General features: G+C 44.9%; 2 protein-coding genes across 4 annotated transcripts; one reads left to right on the top strand and one right to left on the bottom strand.

The window, feature by feature from the left end:
• Positions 1-1,643: 1,643 nt before the first annotated feature.
• Positions 1,644-10,288, bottom strand: LOC120906815 (vesicle-associated membrane protein-associated protein B-like). 3 transcript variants are annotated; one of them, XM_040318857.1, is made up of 5 exons: positions 9,200-10,288; positions 7,279-7,431; positions 6,953-7,201; positions 6,617-6,765; positions 1,644-3,883 (listed from the first exon to the last, which is right to left on the bottom strand). In XM_040318857.1, exons 1-5 carry the CDS (start codon positions 9,255-9,257, stop codon positions 3,626-3,628), a joined length of 867 nt encoding a protein of 288 aa, XP_040174791.1. In that variant the 5' UTR covers positions 9,258-10,288; the 3' UTR covers positions 1,644-3,625. The 3 variants fall into 3 exon arrangements, with proteins under 3 accessions (XP_040174791.1, XP_040174792.1, XP_040174790.1); XM_040318858.1 differs by having other exon boundaries at positions 6,617-6,774; positions 6,968-7,201; positions 9,200-10,287; XM_040318856.1 differs by having other exon boundaries at positions 6,617-6,774; positions 9,200-10,286.
• A 4,547-nt stretch (positions 10,289-14,835) lies between these two features.
• On the top strand, positions 14,836-19,352 carry LOC120905752 (casein kinase I-like). The gene is made up of 2 exons (XM_040316822.1): positions 14,836-15,947; positions 17,442-19,352. The coding sequence occupies exons 1-2, from the start codon at positions 15,124-15,126 to the stop codon at positions 17,611-17,613; spliced, it is 996 nt and encodes a 331-aa protein (XP_040172756.1). The 5' UTR covers positions 14,836-15,123; the 3' UTR covers positions 17,614-19,352.
• The last annotated feature ends 1,845 nt before the right edge of the window (positions 19,353-21,197 follow it).

Raw genomic sequence — 21,197 nt, 5'->3', positions numbered from 1 at the left:
AAAAACATTTTTCAGCTCTTTCGCATGATTTTCAACACAATCACACAAGCCCTGGTCTGAGTGTGACAGCTGTGATGTGTTGAAAATCATGAGGAAGAATTGAGATGTTATTGTGATGCAAATATGACGCGTGCCAGCTGTTGAAAAACATCTTGCAAGCGTTGAATAGTGCTGTGCACACAGGAGATTGGTTTGGAAACGCTATCACACACACACACACACACACACACACACACACACACACACGAATTCACCGTTCTATAGTTTTCTCCGCTCGAAGTATGTAGACTACCCGCGGTAAATATGTTTTGGGTTTTATTTTTGCAGTTTTAAATGTCAGTATGTTTTACAGAAACAGCAATGATAAAGATTGTTTTTGAAGGCCCTCCTCCACACCTAGACTGCTTTTGAATATTTGTTGCCCATTTTTGTTTCGGTTACTATATTTACCCTTCCTTTTTGCCTGGTTTGGTGGTTTTTGTTTCACCGAATGATTACACTTCTGTCCTGATATTACTGGAGCTAATGTATGCTCTACTGAATATCTTCTTTTTTCGTTCTTCTCTCTTAGGATTTGCGTGTTCGTTTTTACCCGCGTTTAGCAAACCAATAATCAATTTCGTGTTTTGCATAATTTGTTGCTTTTTTCCATTTTCTACTCCTTTTTTCTCCACCCGCCCGTAATTAGTTTTGCTATCGCCTGCCACCTTTCCCTTCCTTCCGCACACTACGGCGGGCTGAATAATGCAGCGCCAGTTAAGGTTTCGCACCCCGATTTTACTGACTTTTGCGATCGATTTTACTGATTGTGTTCATGCGCCACACCTCGTGTCTTCATGTGGTCTGCTCTCGTTCAACCTCGTCTTTTCCTTCCACGCTTGGCTCCTTCGCGCCGTGCAATCTACTCTAGCCAGCTTGTGACGGATCGAAACGCCGTTCTTGTTCGCTCTCATTGCTATTTGAATACTGGCCTGGTTTCTGCTCAGCATTCCATGGTAACGTTTCTTTCCAGTGCCTAAAATAAAGCGTACGTGTAGCTACATATTGCGTACAAAAACAAGGCTTAAAGCAAAACATTGAGCCCATTGAGGGCCCATGAACAACTATAAATTGTCCTATTTAGTGTGTGTGTGTGTGTGTGTGTGTGTGTGTGTGTGTGTGTGTGTGTGTGTGTTGTTTTAAAATTATTTTTCATTCACCTTTTCCCGCTCGAGCCCAGGGAGAAATGCATTACACCGTCTTGCTCCAAACGATCGTTTTTTTTGTTCCTTTCCTTTTTCTTCCAATTCCTTTAGCTCTAACCCTGCAAACCCCGCAAACCAGAACAAAACAGACCAAGATAGTCTCACGGAGGAGAGTTGTTTGTTTGTTTGTTGTAATTGTAACGTTTATTGGGACGATAATTCAATTCATTTGGTAGATTTTGAAGTTTGTACATTTCTTTCACATGCGAAATACGAAACAGGGGTGGCGCGCACAAGGATGCGGTTTTGTCCTTCAGGACCGCCCTTTGCTGCCCCCGGCCTGCGTACAAACCAATGCGTACAATAATAGTAAAAAGAGAGAGAGATAAAAAAGAAGGGAGAGATAAACAGGGTAACATTCGTAACAAGATGGAACAGGACAACGGAAAGCGCGAAACGTGAAGAAGCGTACATAATAGTTTATGAAAGAGGGCTTAGGTAAAACAAAAAATCACCACAACTTAGAGTAAACTAATATAGGGGCTAACATAAATCCCGCTTGATTGCTTTTCTACATTACGCCGTGCGCGCGTTGCTGCTGAGTTTTTGCGCATTTTTTTTGTTGAATTTTGCCCAATTTGTTTATGCATTTCTAGGATGCTTCAACACCTACGTTTATTTGCGTTTATATCATCATCATCATCATCATCGATCATCATCAGGCCTCATCAGCCATTCCCTCATCAGCTCATTCCCTTCATTATCCATGACCACCATTCTTGCGTTTAATAATTCGCATACCCCGCGTTCGCCTTTCGCTATTAATCGTGCATGGGTTTTCTCCTTTTCCCCTTTTCACCTGCTGCCCTATTTCTCTCTTACTCTCGAGTCTCTACGTGCCTCCCTGCTACCTGCTATTTTCATATATTTCTTTTTTTTTGTTCTTCTTCTTATTCTGCTCCTAAGTTTTTTTCGTCAGAACAGTTGCTGATCTTCTTATTATTTCCCGTGTGTTTTTGTTGTGTTGCCGTTTTTTGCTCTTTTGCACAATTTTCTGTTTCGGATTAGTTCTTTCTTTTAAGTTAATGTTTAGGCATGTTATATTATAATAAGCTGCATTTAAGCTGGTGTGTGTGTGTGTATCATGTTTTTTTCTTCTTTTTTTTTGCTACCAAATTCCAAATTTCCTTCACCAAGACGAAATATATGAGTGTCTGTTTGCGTTTGTTCTGTGTATCTGAGTGTCTTTGTTTGTGTGTATGTGTTGTTTTTGTTTCGTTTTCTTCTGCTATGGGTGCATAACTTCTTGTTACTTAGCTAGCTCAATGGATCTTGCCAATTTCGCGACTTTGATGCTAAAGGAGAGAGTGTGTGTGTGTTTGTGGCGTCGTAGTTTTCGCGCGTAGCGTACCTCACATGCTTGCTTGCTTCCTCTGTCAGCTCTTTCGCATCGCATTCGAATTTTCCCGTATTTTCCCCCACCGATTCTGTTTCGTCCACCTTTCTCTGCTGTTCTCGCGGAACACACAAAACTATCACCGAGCCCTGATCTCCACTGTTATCCATCCTTCCTCTTTCCCTACTGGTGCCTCCTTCCCAAGATTGTTTCGTGACACGACGACGCTCATCCCCACCCTCTACGGCTCTTTAACGCTTCCCATTCCCCCCTTTTTTTAATAATCGTGTTACGTTCTTATATGGAAAACAAATAAACAACAAAAAGGAAACGGGCAGCGTTGGCCGCGTACCCATTTTAAATTCCCCTCTCCTTCCCTTCACACCATTATAGTATGATCGCGCACTCCTCCCGCAAACAGTGATCGTTGCGTTTGTGTTCATGTTAATGTATGTACGTGTAGGATGCGTGGATTTTTCTGTGTGGCTGCAGTATGTTGCTTGTGTGTCTTTTTGTTGCGTCGCGCGTAGTTGTTTGCTGCTCTCATTCTCACGCCTGGTTATGCGCTGCACAGTTACTCTACTACACAAATGGCGCGCGCGAGCGTTTGCTGTACACGTATTTTTTTTTTTTTGTTTTGCCTCTTCTCTTGGTTTGTTTTGCCGCGTGTTTGACAGTGTTTTGAATAATCGAAAATCGAACCCAAATTGCATCCACTCGGAGCAGGTGCGCGCGGCCGCTCGCGGCAGGATTAAACACTGTTGAGACGTGGGCTTTCTCAAAGTGCGCGCTTGGCGCCTCGCTGACAACGCTCCGGTGGCTCCTGCTCCTCCCCCTCCCTTTGCTCCGTGTTTGCGCGTCCGCTTCTCCTGTGTTGCTGCTGCTGCTGCTGCTGCTGTTGACTCCATCCATCCACTTTCTACCTCCAAAACCACATCACCACCACCACCACCCACCCACCCGGAACACCGCGGGGCCATTGCATCTCGCTCGTTACCCGGGGGCCCGCAGTACCCACCCACATTCCCCTTCGTTAAATTAAACTTTATTTGCTGCTCTCGCCGACCATGCTCTTGCCGATCAGCACGCCGACGAAGCATATGAAGATGGCAAAGGCCAGCGCGTACCAGCTGTCCATCGACGGAATGCGGCCGAGCTGGGGCGGCGGTGGCGAGTACGGATTCTGGTAGTGCACGGGCACCGACTGGACCGGGACCGATTTGGCGGCGGCAGTAGCGCCGGCCGACGACGACAGCTCTTTGGCTCGCCCTTCCGCTTCCATGTGGAGCTGTACAATTTGTTCCTGCAAAGAGGCGAGAAAGGAAAGCATACCTGATTAATGCAATGACGGACAGGGGGGTTCTTTTTTTTAAAGTTTCGATACATAACGTACAGCGCAAATTAAAAAAAAATACACCTAACCTCTTAAAATGCCACCGCAAGCGTGGCTTGGTAAACGCACGTACTTTATCGATTTTTCCTCTTTGCCACACCAATGCTTTCCTCTGTGCGGAGCAGTGTGCTAGGTCGTGGTGTAAAACGGCTAAGCCAGACAGTGGCAACATGTAACACCCCTGAGACGAATCGTTACACCAAACGAAAATGGGAAAGGGATCGCAATGTTACGTGAGACCATATGAACGGTGCGTAACAGCTTAAATTAAGGCATTTTTTGTTATCATATGATTGAGTAGAGCTCATGACGTAATTATTTCAAACAGAACTCGAAAACCCAAAACAACTTCATTCAATAGAGGTACGTTTATTGAGCAAGAAAGGATGCACCAAGTGAGCTCTTTGTTTGCTCATTAAAGTTCATTTAGTGATCGTGGTAAAATCGGTGGTAGGCCGATACCGATGATAGATTCAACGGGCAATGGCGTCTTCTAATAATAAAAAAACAAGAATAATTTTAACTAGCCAACATCAACATAAAATTTCAGCTCTTACAAATGATTTTCTACCAGTGCTGTAAAATGTCATCGTCAATGTCATAAAAAAATCTGACTGAATCAAAATCCATGTCAACGTCATGTACTCAATTGTGATGACCAATAGTGATACTCAAAATAATTTGGTGTGTCCATTACATGCTTCGTGACATTTTAGATCCACCAACTGTATGAGTCTCACCTCTGATCATCACAGTTGTGTACGTGAGCTGACTTGAACTTCGTTTCTGTCATGAGTGTTGGTGACTGAAACATTGGCATTTGGCAGCACTGTTCACTGCCAGAATAAGGCATGATTATTCTTGCGACTGCATTAAGCACAGTTTGTCAGTCAGAGTATTGTGTTGGACGCAACTATTCGCATGTCGTGTTCGGCATGCCATGACGCACTTTCATTGAGTGATCAGCAATGAGCATCAAGCTACCACGGATATGTTCATTATTTTCGTTGGTGGACATCTCGCGATACTAATGACATTTTGCAGCACTGTTTTAACGCACCACAAATAACTGTCAAACTCAATCTAATCCAGAGGCGTATTGAAAATCAGGAAGAACTGATACATTATATGTGATGCAATTACAACATCCGTTGACAGCGTTATTGAACAACATCTCTCGCAAGGAATGAAAAATGTTGTTAAAATATTGCTTGAATATCAACTTTCTTGCATTCACGTATAGCTCTACAACTAACTGTTTTACAGGTTTTCCCAAGTCAGTACCGAATGTAAACATTGTTCTTCATCGCGTGCAATTATTTAGTTTCTTCTGCACGATTTTCAACACGATTTTGAAGCAAATACACCATTTGACAGCTGTTAAAATACATCTTTGAGGTGGTGAATAATTATGTGCACATTCGAAAGCGATTTGGAAAATTATAAAAATAAAAAAATAAAAATATATATTTTCTTCATGATGATTTTTCTTAAAACGTTACCATTTGACAGTCCCGTCATATTTCATAAATTTTTGGTCTCTTCAAAGCGAATTTCTCCCCAAAACGAATGTTCTCTATGGTACATATGAGATTTCCGACAGTCTAGGATACATTTTGGGAATGGCAGTTTACAAACATTTTCGGGCGGAAAAAGGCCATATGTTTTCCGTGGTTTCTTGGATGTATAGCAACACGTTACTTCATTTTCAGCAAGACAAAAATCGCTTTCAGCTGTAGATTGCTTTCAGATTTGCCTTATTCAGAGTTTAATGTAATTTCTAATTTCTCTTTAACTTTACGATCACAAACTGACCGCGTTCGTCCAGAGCAAAAAAGATTATGCAGGACTAATAGCCTTTTAAAAATATCATACAATCATTGGAGTGGTTTTAAAAATGGCCAGCTTCTCTGAAGCATCAGTTCCATGTGCTATGGAAAAAAAAATAATTCCAAAGCAAAACAAGGCAAATCACATCACAATACAGTATCATAATCTATAATTCATACGCCTGCCAAATTGCTGATGATGCCACAGGGGTTTTCCAGCGGTTCTCATAGTTGTGGGACACTTCCTTGACTCTTTCTTATGGGAAGAGAACTTCATTGGTTGGAAATTGGACTCTATGGCACCTTTTTTGGATAGACTTCTTGGAAATTCCTATTGCATTTGTCAAACAAGTATGCTATAGAGTCCATTTCCCGTTAAATTAAGTTAATTTTACGTATAAAAGAGTTGATAAAGTGTCCTATGAGAACTCCTGGAAAACCCTGTAAGGTCACCGTTTCGGCCGAAATTGTTTCATCGATTCGTTGTTCTAAATCCAGCTCGAATTACCAAGCAGCACCATCACAAAACTCGTTACAACATAGGTAAATTCTTCTGCTACTAAAGCTGAATCAAATTACCCAAGACAGAGCAATTTTGCAATACCAGTAACCAGTGCAAACTTGCGTGTATTTGGCCTTCAGTATCATTTGAATAATGCTATGGTTAAACAAAAAATGGATTCGTACGATCGCTCTGACGGTATGCCAAATGGTGCAAATTTGGTAGAACAGGCAACATATCTTCTCTGTCGGTCATCCAAATTCGAAACTGTAAGAGGCCTGCGTCGCAGTATCAATCGCTCGTGGCACTTACCCGTAGCTGCAAATTTTCCTGGCGCAAAACGCTTTCGTTGTCCCGCAGCTTCTTGATCTCCTTCAGCAGGGCCGCCTCCGACTGCAGCTCGTCGTCGTTACTCATCGCGTTAAACTGTGCGTTTGAGAACTGTGCATTGCCTTCGTTGCCTGCCGCAGCTTCGATAGGTGACGGGTAACATACAACATGAACAACAACAAAAAAGAGTAAAAAAAGGACACACAAACACACACAGGAAAGAAAGATTTGATTAGAAATCCGCGTTGGCATATACAACATGAGAAAAATGGGGGGGGGGGGGGACGGAACAAAGGCCAGCTGGGAACTGGACTGTACCGTTCGGTTGTTTACTGTTGGGTGCGGCGGCAGCAGCAGCAGTCGATCCGTCCGTCGCCTGGGCCGGCTGGTTGCTGTCCAGCGGGCATTCGAACACGCACCGCAGCTTCGAGTCCATCAGCTTCTCCGGGTACTTCTTCCAGAGGTCTTCCAGGTTCATGTCCTCATCGTCCGGCTTCACCATCGACTGCACCATGAACTTGTGCTTGTTCTTCTCGTTCGAATCGAAGATGAACGGCTGTAGGACGACTGCAGGAAGACAGGCAAGCAAAGGTAATGTAAGTAACATTTTTCTTTCTAAACAGGCCGAGCTAAGTGTGGCTTACTGGCTATCTCCTGTGATTCGCGGGGTTCCAGTAAGCCACAGTTGGGCCGCACGCAGTACTTCTTCGGTGCGGTTGTTTTGATTTTGAAATAGATATCATGGTCGGTCGGATTGGTGAGCCGCATGTACGACGCAACAGCAGTCCGGAACGGGCCTGGAAAAGAACCAAAGAGGGAGAGAGAGAGATGTAGCCAGCATGAGCCACATAAAGGAGAATATTAGTAAAGAAACGAAACACAAAGCACGGCGGGCAATAACAACAGCTCTAATGGACATTTTTAAAATAATCCCTCCCACGTTTACCTAAAAAAACAAAGGATTAAATGGAAAAGCAGTGCGCGTTCCATCACACCCTCCTCTTTCCTACCCTCAAATGCCTGATGCATCCAACCATCTTTGCCTTAAAAATAACCACCCCCTTTTCCAACCCATATCCTTGCTATCGTGCGCTTGTGTGTGTGTGTGCGTCATATGTGTCCACGTGTGTGAGTGCGCGTGCGGGCGGGCTGTTCCTTAAATTCCTTTCCTTTTTTTTTCTTTTCTTTTCTTCCATTCTGCTCACTGCTGTGTGATGGTTTTGATTGCAGTCCGGCGCTGGAAATCGGAAAACCGATCTCTTTAGGTTGATCGCGGAAAGCGCTCAGGCATTTTGAGAGCACGTGTGTCTTTTAACGCGGAAGCCTTTTGGGGGGCTGGCGTTCATGTTTTCATCCCCTTTCTCCAACATCCGGTTTTGATGGTAGCTTAATCGGTGTGCTGGTGTGCGTGTGTGTTGGATAACAGGATGGCCCACACTCGCACACACACACACACATACACACAGGCAAGGAACAGGCAAACCGTTGTCACAGGAATTGATTGGAGAGCGCTCGGTTTCTGTGAAAGCAAAAGGGGGAGCAAAAAAAAGGAACACACACACAACATCCTTTTTGCTGTAGAGCAGGAAAGGGGGTCGAAGGCGGGGGGGTATGAGACTTAAGTAACGTTTTTCATACTTGTTTTTCGTGTCTTATCCCAAAAAAAAAAGAAAAAAAAAAGGAAAATATGAACACACTGCACTGAAGGAGCGCACGATGCGGAACAGGGAGCGCAGCGGTTACATATGGGTATTTATATATATATATATATATATAAATATGCGCAACATAGTTCTAACCTCCACTCATCGAAGCTCTCCTGGCCAACCCCCCCCCCCCTCCCAACTGACCCCGCCACATCCTTCCACACAATGGCACACTGTTCTCAGCGCGCACACACACACAAACACACACATATGCACACAGAGAAACATAACTCTACACACATACACACAGGCACAGGCACACGGGCGCATAGTGCGCACATGATGATGGAAGGCAGGAGAGCCGGGGGCTGATTTTCCTCAAAATTATGAACATTTTCGGGCCCGACGGAACACTTTTTCGGCCGAATGAAATCGTCCGGATGTCGTCATCCCTCTCCCCTTCTCTCTCTCTCTCTCCTCTTTGAACGCGCGCTCGCTGCTGAAAGGTGCTGCGTCACCGCTTATCACACACCGCCGCACCCCTTTTATCCGTTGTTGCGGCCGTGCAAGGGTCAACGCTTCTTCCTCTTTCTTTTAGGCCGTGTGGCCGGAAACGGCCCAGCTACAGCGGTGCGGCCATACAATCCTTCTCCCCTCTCCCTTCCCCTTCTAACGTCATTGCCGACCTTCCCCCCCCCCCTTTCCCCGGGATCGTGTGTGTGTGCAGCGGGCGAGAGATGATGATGATGATGATGGGTGGCGCCGCGCGTGTACGTCATCTGCGATTGTTCTTTTGGCTAGAAAGGAAAAATAATTAAACGGCAAAAGAAACCCCTCCCCCCCCTCTCCCTCCCTACACACAGACCAAGCAAAATTGTGGTTTGCGCGGATGCGAATAAACCCTGCGATCGGTTCTTACCCTGGAATTTGAGCTCGTTCGCCGGTTCAATAGTTAATAACTGGGCAGGCTTCGCCATATTTGAACCAGGTTTGCAGGAAGGCCACACACTCTACACACCACAGAGACGCGCTCGCACGCACGCAAGTAAGTGTTCGATTTTTTCTGCTTCCTTCCCACCGCGTTTGACGTTCTTTCGCCTCGCACACACACACACACACACGGGCACACGGTCTCGCTCGCCCTTGGCTCGCTTTCTCGCTCGGTCGCAGCGCGCACACACACGCTTTCTCTTTCTTTCCACTTCTTCCTGCACACGGAGTGTACGCGTGTGTGCGTGTGTACGTGTCGTCCTTTTGACGGAGTTACGGAGATAGGGGTGGGAGAGATGGTTTTCCTCGTTTCCCGGTGGGTTTCACCCGATGGAACGAATGCTGGCACAACAGCGGGATTTGGGGATATTTTAGCCCTATTCGAGTCACACAATCGCACGCGATTAGTCACCACTTTTCGCTGGGGACGCAATAATGTTTTAGTGGACAAGTTTTCTGTGCCCCCACACACACACACACACACACACACACACTCACAACACACAAACACGCACGCTGGCTGCCGTCGGTTGCTCGTTTCGCTTCCAGTCGCACTGTGTGTAACGCGCTTTTCACGCTGTACGTCCGAAATTGCCCAAGGGAACGCGCAAGTAGGCAGCACACACTACGGTTCGGTGCGGCTTTCGGAAATGTTCACGCAAAATAGCTGCCAGCGCGTTCGTCACAGACCGTTTGGCGTTTTACGGAAGACACACACTCATACACAATACGTATACACAACACACTTATACAGGCGCGCCCGCGCAACTTGTACAACACACTTGAGGTCCGCTGTACCGCTCGCCGCAGAGGAACGATGAGAGCGCTGCTTTTGCCCAGGAGATGCGGAATGATCGAATGTGTGTGCGTTTGTGTGTGTGTTACCAGGTTCGGTTCGGTTTAGCACCAATCAAAACGCGGAGACAGCGTTATAGCGACGAATGTCATGGGCCACTCTGGCAGTGAAACGTCTGTTGCGTACACTAGCGCCACCCAGGCCAGATTCCAGATTGATCTATTCCGTTGGCCTGTTTTTTTGTTCGTTGCTGGTGTTGTATTTGTACCAAGATTGCTACAACACGCGGTGGTTAGATACACAGGTGGACTATGGACACGACGACCCGACTGACAAAACGAGTAGACATTCGAGCGAGCGATATGAGGAAACACGGGAAACTGCAGAATGAGGCCGCTGCCAGATACACAAAAAAAAACGACTATAACGGAAAAAATGCAACCGAAAAGTAACGCTTGTTATTTGAAACAAACAAAGTGAGTTTTTTTCTCTCAATTTTGACGAGAGTTATTACAAAACTCTAAAGATATTTATGATAAATTATTAGTTTGGATAGCAGAAGAATGCTAACAGCAATTTCATTCGCTACGTCAACGATGGACCAAAATCAGTCGACCGTAAAGAGTAGCGTTACAATGCGTTACATTTCGTGTGTCAATTTGATCGTTACGGTGGTTTTTCGGTGTGTCTGGCAGCGGCCTGAAACACGAACTGGGTTAGAGCGAACTGTTTGGTTCACTCGAACAAACCAGTGTTTTTTTTCGGTGAAGTTCTATGCCCACCTGTACTGTGCATAGCTTGACTTTCAAATGTTTCCGTTAGCTCCACGATAAATAAAATTAGATTTCGGACGTTGTCACCATTGTTTTACATGTTAATTATGTCAACTACAATTCAAAACAATACCAGATCACAATACGATTTAGTAAGACCGCTGCCATACGTACTGAAAAACCACAGTAACGAAAAAAAGACACATGAAATATAACGCATTGGAACGCTTATTTTTTCAGTCGACTGATTTCGACGAATCGCACGTCCGACGTTATTAGTACAATCACATATTAATTTCGACTCACATAATAGCATCGGATGAGCGTTGTCACCACTCTTAATTCAATCAACATCGTGGCAAACAAATCTAAGTTGTTTTTGTCCAGAATTACAAAAGTTATTTTTCGGTTGCTATTTTGTTTTCGTTGCGGTGTTTTTTTTTCTGGCAGCCAGACACACAGAAAAAACATGAAACAGATGAAATATAACGCATTGTTACGCTATTGGTATGATTATGCAGTGCAAACCAATAATATAACACAAACTAAACGTATGTTTTTCAATTAACCTCAATAAATTTCAGGTATGCAAAGCTCCGTTACTATACCAAGTGTTATCTTTCGGTTGTCAGAAATCTTCGTTACGGTGGATTTTTCGGAATAGCAGGTAATCTACGCGTACCAGACGGCATTGGACGATGCCATAAAAATTGAGCACACTAGCCCAAGCAGACACACGATTTACCTCGGGCCGGTCCGTATCGGATCACAGCGGGCCGATTTTTGTATGAGAATTGACAGTTGGCCGTTTTATGGCACTGTCCGATGTCATCAGGTACGAGCTGTATGAAAATGAAATGACAACTGAAAAATGATGCTTTTCGACGTCAGCAACAAAAAACTGCGCATTTTGTACCACAATTAGGATCACAAAACTTGTAAAAATTCACCAAAATTTTTGTTGAATAGCTTTATGAAAAAAGAAGCATTACAAAGCGTTACTAAAACCACTGCCACACATATCGAAACAGACACCATAACGAAAAATTTGGAAAATCGACAAATAACGCTTGTTATTGTAAAAAACAACAAAAAGTAGTAAATGTTTAGGAGTATAATTAGAAAGTTATTGTTTGTGAAATTGTTCGTTTGCACTTCACAAACATACTAGCAGCAATTTCGTTACCGTGGACCGAAATCGGTCGAACAAAAAAAAAGAACGTTACAATGCGTTATATTTCGTTACGAAGGTTTTTCGGTGTGTCTAGCAATGGCCTCACCGTTCAAATAGACATTGAGCGACAACGTCGCGTGCAACGAAAAATAGTTCAAAATTTCACTCTGTGTAGATCAAAGTAGCTCATTTGACTCAGTCAACAAACTTGTTTTATATTTGAAAACACACAAAAATAGGTTAAAATGTGTTAAAATCTAATGTTTTGCGTTTGGCATTAACCTGGCTTGTAAAAAAACTAGATTATTCGATTATTTAGGATGAAGCAAAATTGTCGCGCGCGGCGAGTAGCTCTGTTTGCAAATTTGAGCTGCTGTTTGTCGCGCGCGACGTTGTCGCTGTATGTCTATTTGAGCGGTCAATGTATCCAAATATAGTTCTTATTTTACAGTGTATTTCCTACCTACCTTACTTTACAGTGTACGAGCAAGAAAATTTTTGCGCACCATAAACCGCTTGACAGCTCCGACGTGCCATAAAGGTGTGATGTGGGAAAAAAGAAGAAAGGAAAAGAGAAAGAAAGAAGGAAGGAAATACCTTCGCACAACCGCACATTCGAAGATTGCCAAGATAATCGAAGTATCATAGGGTCGCCATATTGACACTTCGTCAATGTGGGTATTTGTCGCTTAAGTTTTTCGCTGGAAAGTGTGCATCGCATCGCGGTCGGACCGAAGACACCATTCTTGCTCCGTTTTGTGGTGCTCGCAAAACCCGTACACCGTCGAAGAATGAGTCATTACAGTATCCGCTAATGTCCTACAGAGTGTCTCTAGGAACCCGTGCTACTGTGTCGCGCTGAAAGAGGAGGGTGGGAGAGACATCGAATGTAAGAAGATTCGCTTATATACATTTAGAGAAATCCCTTTTCGTTTAATGTTAAATCGCATCGAGAAAAGTGATACAATTACCCACACACACACACAAACACACATCGTGAGTAGGAAGACAATACGGTACTTGTAAAAGTAGTTAGTAGTAGTGAAGAAAAAAAAAACAATACGAGCTACCATCAAGGTTTTCGGTGGCCTTTTGCATCGAATGTAGAAGAAAAAAAAACACACGTAAGTTTAACATTGTTTCGCAGAAGAAGAGGAAGAAAAAAGAAAACTCTCTCACCGACACGCACACCATCTCACGTACGTCGGTACGTATGGGGGGTAGGCAAAAGGGATTATTTGGTCGGGAAACGAAAATCAATGAGCCCAGTTCCTCAGCATTGTGTCAAACATTGGGAGGTTTTTTTTACTTTTTTTTTCAATTACAACGCGCGTCCCATTTCCCGTACTCGCAAACGAGCTGGAGTAGACTTGGGGGAAAAGGAAACTTATATTTAGCCAGCATGTGTTAGCGACATGCCTGTTCCCTGTTTTTACAGTTGTTAAGAAGGGTCCCCCGACACAGGAAACCGCTAGCAAAATAGAAGGTCTTTGAAGTTTTTCGTTTGATGTAAGTGTTTTTTTGTTGTTGTTTCCGATTTCCGGTAGTGTCTATAATTGTGGCCCTTACAAAGTGAAAATCTGTGTCTGTGTAAGGAGGAATTTAATCTGACGTTTTTGTTGCAGAAACAAGCACACTCGTAGAGGCGATCTTGTTTTAGGAACCATTTTTTCTGCTTTCGCAACATTTATTCCTTTTTCGTACTGTTCGCTTGGCCGTTTGTGTGTGTGTGTGTGTGTGGCCGACGCAATTGGGTTCGACAGACCTGACCCTGGTAGAAGATAAAAAACCCACTTTACAAAGGAAACTTCAAAAAAGGGTACGAATGAGCCCCCGTACGCAGTTGTGTGTGTGCGTGTGTGCATGTGTGGTTGTGTGTGTATGTGTGTGCACTTTGCTAAGGTAGTGACATCGCCAGCCCCACATATCCCGATACACGACGGTCGCGCGCGTGTGTGTATGTGTGTATATGTGCGTAAGCACGCTTGACCCGAATGATGGTACGCACGGTGCCGAAGGCTTGAGGAATTGGGAAAAAGATTCAATCGTAATGCACCAGAACTGACTACGTGCGTGTGTGTGTGTGTGTGTGTTTTTTTTGGTAACAAAAATTTTCAAACATTTGTGAGCAGCCTTTGAAGTGTTGCTCGATAATACAACTACGCTGCAGCGGGCACGGACAGAAATGTGTGTTTAGTGTGCGCGCTTGCTGAGTTCGTGGTCAGCGTTTTTTCTTTCTTTCTCGCTATTTAGAACACACGGTGTGTGCACAGTTGTGGGTCTTGCGTTTGGACTGTGTGTGCGTGTGGCATGTGTGTTATGCCTGAGCCATCGAGCAGGCGAGGAACGCGCGCTGTCAGTGTAGTGGTGTGGCTAATGTAGTTCAAGAAAATGGCAACGCGCTCTGACACGGGCCGACTTTTTTTTTCTCCTGTAGACGCAAATTCGAAGCGAATACTGTAAATTGTAAGTGCGCGCGATACACACCGTCCGATATAGGCCAGCTCGGGTCCCAAATCGAACCGTTGCGCGGAACAGTGTGGTGCGCCAGTTGCGGTTTTTTTTTGTGTGTATGTGTGGCCGAGGTCGTGAGAATGTTGCTTAACCATCAGCAGCACCATCGCTGCCGTTTCTAGCTGTCGCGATTGTCGCTTCGAAATCGCGTTTGGGGGAGAAAACAAAACAACGAAAAAAATGCACCCATTAGCCGGAAGAATTATACTGATTATCGATGATTGATTTTTCTCTCTCGCTCTTCGCTCCCCATCACCCACAACACCCCTTTTACTTGCAGCTTTGAGCCGTTTGTTTGGACGACATAACAGTGCTTCAAGCCACACGCGGAACCACACATCCACCACCACCACCACCAATCAACCGCAAGAGTCGACGACGGCAAGAACCGTTCGGCGCACACCAAGGGCAACAACTGCTGCGTGCACTACTACACCTTCGTCCGTTCCGAAACCGAAAACAGCAATCAATCCCGCAACACCCCCCCACACCCCATTTGCCATCAATCCAACACACTAGACGGGCCGGGACACGGGCGGTGGGCGACTTGGTGTGAGCACGGAAACAGGCGAGCAAACAGCGACAGGCAGAGCAAGATGAACGATTTCATCGTGGCCGGCAAGTACCGCATCATCCGCAAGATCGGATCGGGCTCGTTCGGCGACATCTACCTCGGCATCAACATCACCAATGGCGAGGAGGTGGCGCTGAAGGTGGAGAGCATACTGGCCCGCCACCCGCAGCTGACGTACGAGTACAAGCTGTACAAGGTGCTGACCGGGGGCGTCGGTATCCCGCACATCCGCTACTTCGGGCAGGAGCGCAGCTACCACGTGCTGGTGATGGATCTGCTCGGCCCCTCGCTCGAGGATCTGTTCAACTTCTGCAGCCGGCACTTCACAATCAAGACCGTGCTGATGCTGGTCGACCAGATGATCGGCCGGCTGGAGTATCTGCACATGAAGAACTTCATCCACCGGGACATCAAGCCGGACAACTTCCTGATGGGGATCGGGCGGCACTGCAACAAGCTGTTCCTGATCGACTTCGGCCTGGCGAAGAAGTACCGCGACTTCCGCTCCCGCATCCATATCTCGTACCGGGAGGACAAGAACCTGACCGGCACGGCGCGCTACGCCTCGATCAATGCGCACCTCGGCATCGAGCAGAGCCGCCGCGACGACATGGAGTCGCTCGGGTACGTGATGATGTACTTCAACCGCGGCTCGCTGCCGTGGCAGGGGCTGAAGGCGACCAACAAGAAGCAGAAGTATGAGAAGATCTCGGAGAAAAAGATGTCCACCCCGATCGAGGTGCTGTGCAAAGGCTTCCCGGCCGAGTTTGCGATGTACTTGAACTACTGTCGCAGTTTGCGCTTCGAGGAGGGCCCGGACTACATGTATCTGCGACAGCTCTTCCGGTGAGTTTACACATTTGCATCCATCTGCTGCAATGCTATTCAGCTATTTGACATGAAAAAAATCTATATTGTTGCATGGAATTTCGACTGCGGTAGCGGTAGTATCCTTTTACTACATTGCATTAAATTATTAAATTAAATTAATTTATTAAATTATTGTTCGTATGACTGGAATCCCTGGATGGAATCTCTTGATTTTCGTTATACAGGGTTTTCCAGGAGTTCTCGAAGCTGTGGGGCACTTTATTGACTGCTTCTTAAGTGAAATGAACTGAATGTAATGGGAATTGGGCTCTATGGCACTTTTGTTGGACAAATCCAATAGGAATGTCCACGGAGCCTTACCAAATAGGGTGCCATAGAGTCCAATTCCCACAATATGAAGTTCACTTCCAATAAGAAAGAGTCAAGGAAGTGTCCGACAAATATGAAAACCCCTGGAAAACCCTGTACTGAACGTGGTACATTCTTAAGATAAATTAAAGCAATTCCTCTCTCTCTAGGCCTTTCGATCGGGTTTAAGAAACTGGCTGTAAAGCTCTTTTGCAGTGTTGCAAAATGTCACTGTCAATGTGATGACCAGAGGGTGATACTCAAAACGATTCGTGTGACCAATACATGCTTCGTGACATTTTTCCTCCCTCGGTCAGACACTATGTCATGACTTTTTTTACTGTGATCAGTTCTGCAACATGTCACTGATACAGTCATGACAAACACATTTTGGCTAAAACAAAATCATGTCAGCGCCACGAGCTCTACTGTGATGATCAGAGGTGAGACTCAAACAGTTTGGGCGACCATCACATGTTTGGTGATACGTTGTGCAACCAACTCTTGGTCAGTCACTTGGGTGTGACATTTTCTGTCGATGATCATCACGATAGTCATGGGGATATGCGGTGCTTGCGAGTCGTTCCAACAGACAATCAAAATAGGCACGAACGAGAAAGAATGCTCATTTTGTTGCTCGGGACCACAAGCCACAAATATATTCCAAGAATGTCGTGATTATCACCGAAAAGAAAATGTCATGACCAAGTGCGTGGCCAATAGTTGGGTGCCAAGTATGTGATTGGTTTGATTCTGATTCCACCAACTATTTGATTCTCCCCTCAGATCATCTCAGGTGTGTACGTGAGCTGATTTGAGCTTCGTTTCAGTGTGTTGGTGGCTGAAACAGTGACAATAATCATGAACATATGAACATATCCGTGATTGTTTTCGTTGGTGAACATCTCGTGATGGTTATGACATTTTGCAGCACTGCGCTTTTGTATTAATAGTTTTATAAAATCATCGGCTCTAGTTGAACTGCAACATAGATTTAAAAGAACAGAAAAACTTGACCTAAAAAGAAAACAATATTTTTCATTCTGCTGCATTCAGCTACAACAATTTAAATCTTCACAATTTTATCGCAAAATCTACCACCCAACAAAACTATATGCACTTTCTTAACGTGTTGTATTTTTGCTTCCACGCTTCCTGCAGGATCCTTTTCCGCACCCTCAACCATCAGTACGACTACACGTTCGATTGGACAATAATGAAGCAGCGAGCGATGCAGCAAGGCAGCAACAACCCGCCAGCGGTCACATCCGGCGAAAACAAACGGGAAGAGCGGCGCGACAAAGATAAGCTGTCCAGCGACACGGATGAGTAGGAATTTTGAATGTTAAGCAGCAAAGCAGGGGGGGTAAGCAGCACAGCACCCAAGGAGCGGCGCCACATGTACAGGGTGTGTGTGTGATTGCAGCGTGTTTTCTCAAACACACAAAAAAAGGACGTGCGCGCATGAGAATAAGCGCGCGCGGTGCGGTGCGGAGGGGGGATTCAATCGTGGTCGGGACAGAATTGGGTGAAAACGGAAGAAAGAGATAGAAAGAGAGAGATGGAGAGGGAGTGGGAGAGAATGAGAGAGAGGCAAAAAGAGAGAAAGATCGCGACAGAGAGAATAAGAGAATAACGAAAAAGTGGTAAAAGGGAGGCAGTAGACAAGAGATGATGACGCGATAAATGTAACAGAAGAAGAAAAAAAGTTTAGGTTATATATGGAGCAGACTCGTTAGGTAAGGTGTCGCATACTACAACTAGAATTAGCAAGTTAAATTACTTCCCGATTAGGTACGTAACAACCCTTTGAGGATATGTGGGGTGATATGAACTGAAAAAAGGGAAATCAACAATAAGAATAAAGTACACATCCATACACACACATACATACATACACGCGACACACATACACACACGCCACACACGCCACACACACCACACACACACAGTTGTAGGATCACAGAGGCGAAAGAGGGGTTTAGCGGAGGCATTCAAAGGGCATCATGGAGAAAGAGCCGGGGCCGAGGATCGTGCATGCTTTGAATATCTTGTTTTGCCGTCTTTTGGATGCGCAGAGTAGTTAAATCCAAATCCTCAAAGATTGTTTGAACGGAATCCTTTTCTTAACACCATTCGGGCCCCATTCTTAAACCGATCGTTGCAGAGAATAGCTGAAGCACAGAGAAGATGGGCGTGCAATACTTCTCAACACACGGCAACGATATATTTATTTGTTTACACTTCCCCTCCCCCCGTAAATGGGCTGACAATGTTTTGATAAGTTTAAACAAAAAAAAAAAATTGCAAATGTTTCTGCAGCAGCTAGAATTTCAAACGCTTTTATTTTGTTTTTGTTTTTACCCTGAAGATAAATGATGAATTCAGTGCTGGATCATGTATGGCAGCCAAATATTTTCCTTCTTTCTTTCTATCCCCTCATCCTCCTCCTCCTCCTCCGTACTACGCGGAGTGTAAGCTAAGGGCAACACAGATTGTTACGATGTAAAACCGAAAGAAACAGGAGGAATTGTTTGAGGAAACACCAAACGCGTAACCGAGCGTTGCAAATAGATTTTCAGCAACATCAAGCTGGTGCGCACCTCTTGTAAAACAAAACAAAAAAACAAAAGCAAAGATAAAGCGTGTGTGTTTGTGTATGTGTACCAAGAGCACTATAAAGGCTAGTTTCCGTCACTTCATTTCTCTATTTCATTTCCACGAAAATATTGCGCGGTTCGAGCCTCCGAGCCTTACACTATCATGATGCCGTTCTTAGGAGGGGATGGGGTGGAGGAGCGAGGAAAACATGTGTTCTGTATTATTACGTTTTTGCCAACTGCACGCTAAATGGCGGACGTTTTGGGGTGTTTTTTTCCTATCTTGTATGGGAAGAAAAGCCAACCCCCCCTCCCCCTCCACTACATCAATGCGGAGGGGTAGCCGATGCATCTTAATTGGGAGAAGTAATTAGTAGACAGTTTCCTTTTCTTTATTTTTTTTTCTTCGCCTTATTTGTGACATAATGTTGACGCGGAAAAGGGCTGTTAATAAAATTTTGCTACATCAGCATTTAGTAAAATGTGCAAACAGTTCAACAGCAAAAAAAAAACAATGATGGTTTAGTTTCTTTTATTTGCTTCCTGTAATTCGAACGTCCTGAAAGTAGTAGCTCTACATTTGTGGTTCTCTCCAGTACTCCGGTACGCGCTCTCTCTCTCTCTCGCTCCTACATAGTTAACATAGCAATTGCGTGGCGAAATCATTTTCGCTGAAGGTGAGAACAACTTTTGCTCAGATAAATTACGGATGACCGAATTGCTTGTTTTGCGCCTGCAGCACACGTGCTCTGACTGACCGCACTGTCGAATGGCATCGCCAAATACCCAACAGTTTCATACAGATCTCAATTGCTGTGTCCTAAGCCGCTGCGCAAACGGTTTGCCAACATTTACGCCGTCCCCAGTTTTCGTAACCGCTGTGTCTCGCCCGGAACTAGCTGTTTGACAGCAGTGCGACCCAGGGACAGTATGGGTGTGGCGTGATTAAACGGGTAGCAGATAAACCTGCGCAGAAAAAGAACGACTGTCGAAGGTGTCGATTCTCACACGAAATCTAAAGCGGAAGATGTTTAGATGTTTGTTCAAGCGAATGAATCGTACAGTTCTGAGGTTCTTGAGGCACAACTCTACTCCCTACATGCCTATCGCCTGAAACCGCTCGAGCCCGTGTCGGTGCTCGGTCACAATAATCCCGAATGAATAATCGGCAATACAGGGGTTTTCCAGGGGTTCTCTTAGTTGTGGGACACTTCCTTGACTCTTTCTAAAGGGAAGTGCACTTCCTATGATGGAAATTGGACTCTAAAAGTTCCTTCTTGGAAATTCCTATTGGAGTTGTCCAACAAGGGTACTGTAGAGTCCAATTCCCTTTACATTAAGTTCATTTCACGTAACATAGAGTCAATAAAGTGTTCCAGAGCTATGAGAACTCCTGTAAAACGCTGTAACTACAGGAAAAGTTAAACACCGTCTCAGAGCCGTATCACGGGCTGCGTTGCTTTTCTCCGTTTCGGAGAACTTACAGTCGAATGTCATATGCAATAAATATACAGTTGGGAAAGTAAGACAAATAAAGGAACACTGTACTGTATTGCTGACTTAAGTATAAGCCACAGAACGAGCAATGACGGTAACCGCATACAGGAAGAATTCCGCATGATAAGCAACCCCTTAAAACCACGGATAGGGAAGAACTATGAGATACATCGGCGATTAAGCGATGCAAAGATTGGTGGAAAACTGGACGAACTGCCCAAATAGGACGGAGAAGAGGCTGAGTTTTTCCTTTTATTATTGTACGTAGTTTAGATTTTGTTTGACCCCGAGGAGGAGAAGCAAAGAAGCTAGCAAAACTGCAAGATCAGCGTTCAGGAAGAGTGTTTCGATGGATGTTTAGAGCGAACACAGACGAGTCCCAGATACATCTGGATAAACTGGCGCAGTAACAGAACAAATAAAGCTTAAGAAGATCAGAGACAGCAATGGAGCACCTTACTGTAAGTTTTGGTTTGTTAAACAGAGGACAGGGTGTGGTGAGTTATTGGGAAAATGAAGAAGAAAATGAACTGGCGAGATTCTAGCCCCCGCATCCACGTAATGTTAGATAAAACTGCCCAACGGAGAGTAGGAGCATGAATCGAAATCGCGTAGCCGCAGCAACAGAGCTCGGGGTGGTGCGATGTACGGCCCAAGGATGTTCGGGTTGCCGAACAAGATCATCGGTTTCACAGACAGAGCGACCAGATCTGTGTCTTCTGCCTAGCGCCCTTGGGCACTCCTGTTGCGTTGCATGCACCGGTGTGTATGTGTACTTGTTTGTGGAAGGATACGAGATGTTCTTTGACGCTGAAGCCTC

Source organism: Anopheles arabiensis, chromosome X (assembly GCF_016920715.1).
Source record: "Anopheles arabiensis isolate DONGOLA chromosome X, AaraD3, whole genome shotgun sequence".
Classification (NCBI taxonomy): domain Eukaryota; kingdom Metazoa; phylum Arthropoda; class Insecta; order Diptera; family Culicidae; genus Anopheles; species Anopheles arabiensis.
Note: the sequence above shows the minus strand (reverse complement) of the source record. Positions and strands in the feature narration are given on the sequence as shown.

Bases quoted from the DNA above. Each gene is read 5' to 3' on its own strand.
- LOC120905752 (XM_040316822.1), top strand. From the start codon at position 15,124: ATGAACGATTTCATCGTGGCCGGCAAGTACCGCATCATCCGCAAGATC. The intron at 15,948-17,441 runs GTGAGTTTACAC...CGCTTCCTGCAG, and splicing joins TATCTGCGACAGCTCTTCCG to GATCCTTTTCCGCACCCTCA.
- LOC120906815 (XM_040318856.1), bottom strand. From the start codon at position 9,257: ATGGCGAAGCCTGCCCAGTTATTAACTATTGAACCGGCGAACGAGCTC. The intron at 7,432-9,199 runs GTAAGAACCGAT...GTTCTTTTCCAG, and splicing joins GAACGAGCTCAAATTCCAGG to GCCCGTTCCGGACTGCTGTT. The intron at 6,775-6,952 runs GTACAGTCCAGT...CACCTATCGAAG, and splicing joins CAACAGTAAACAACCGAACG to CTGCGGCAGGCAACGAAGGC.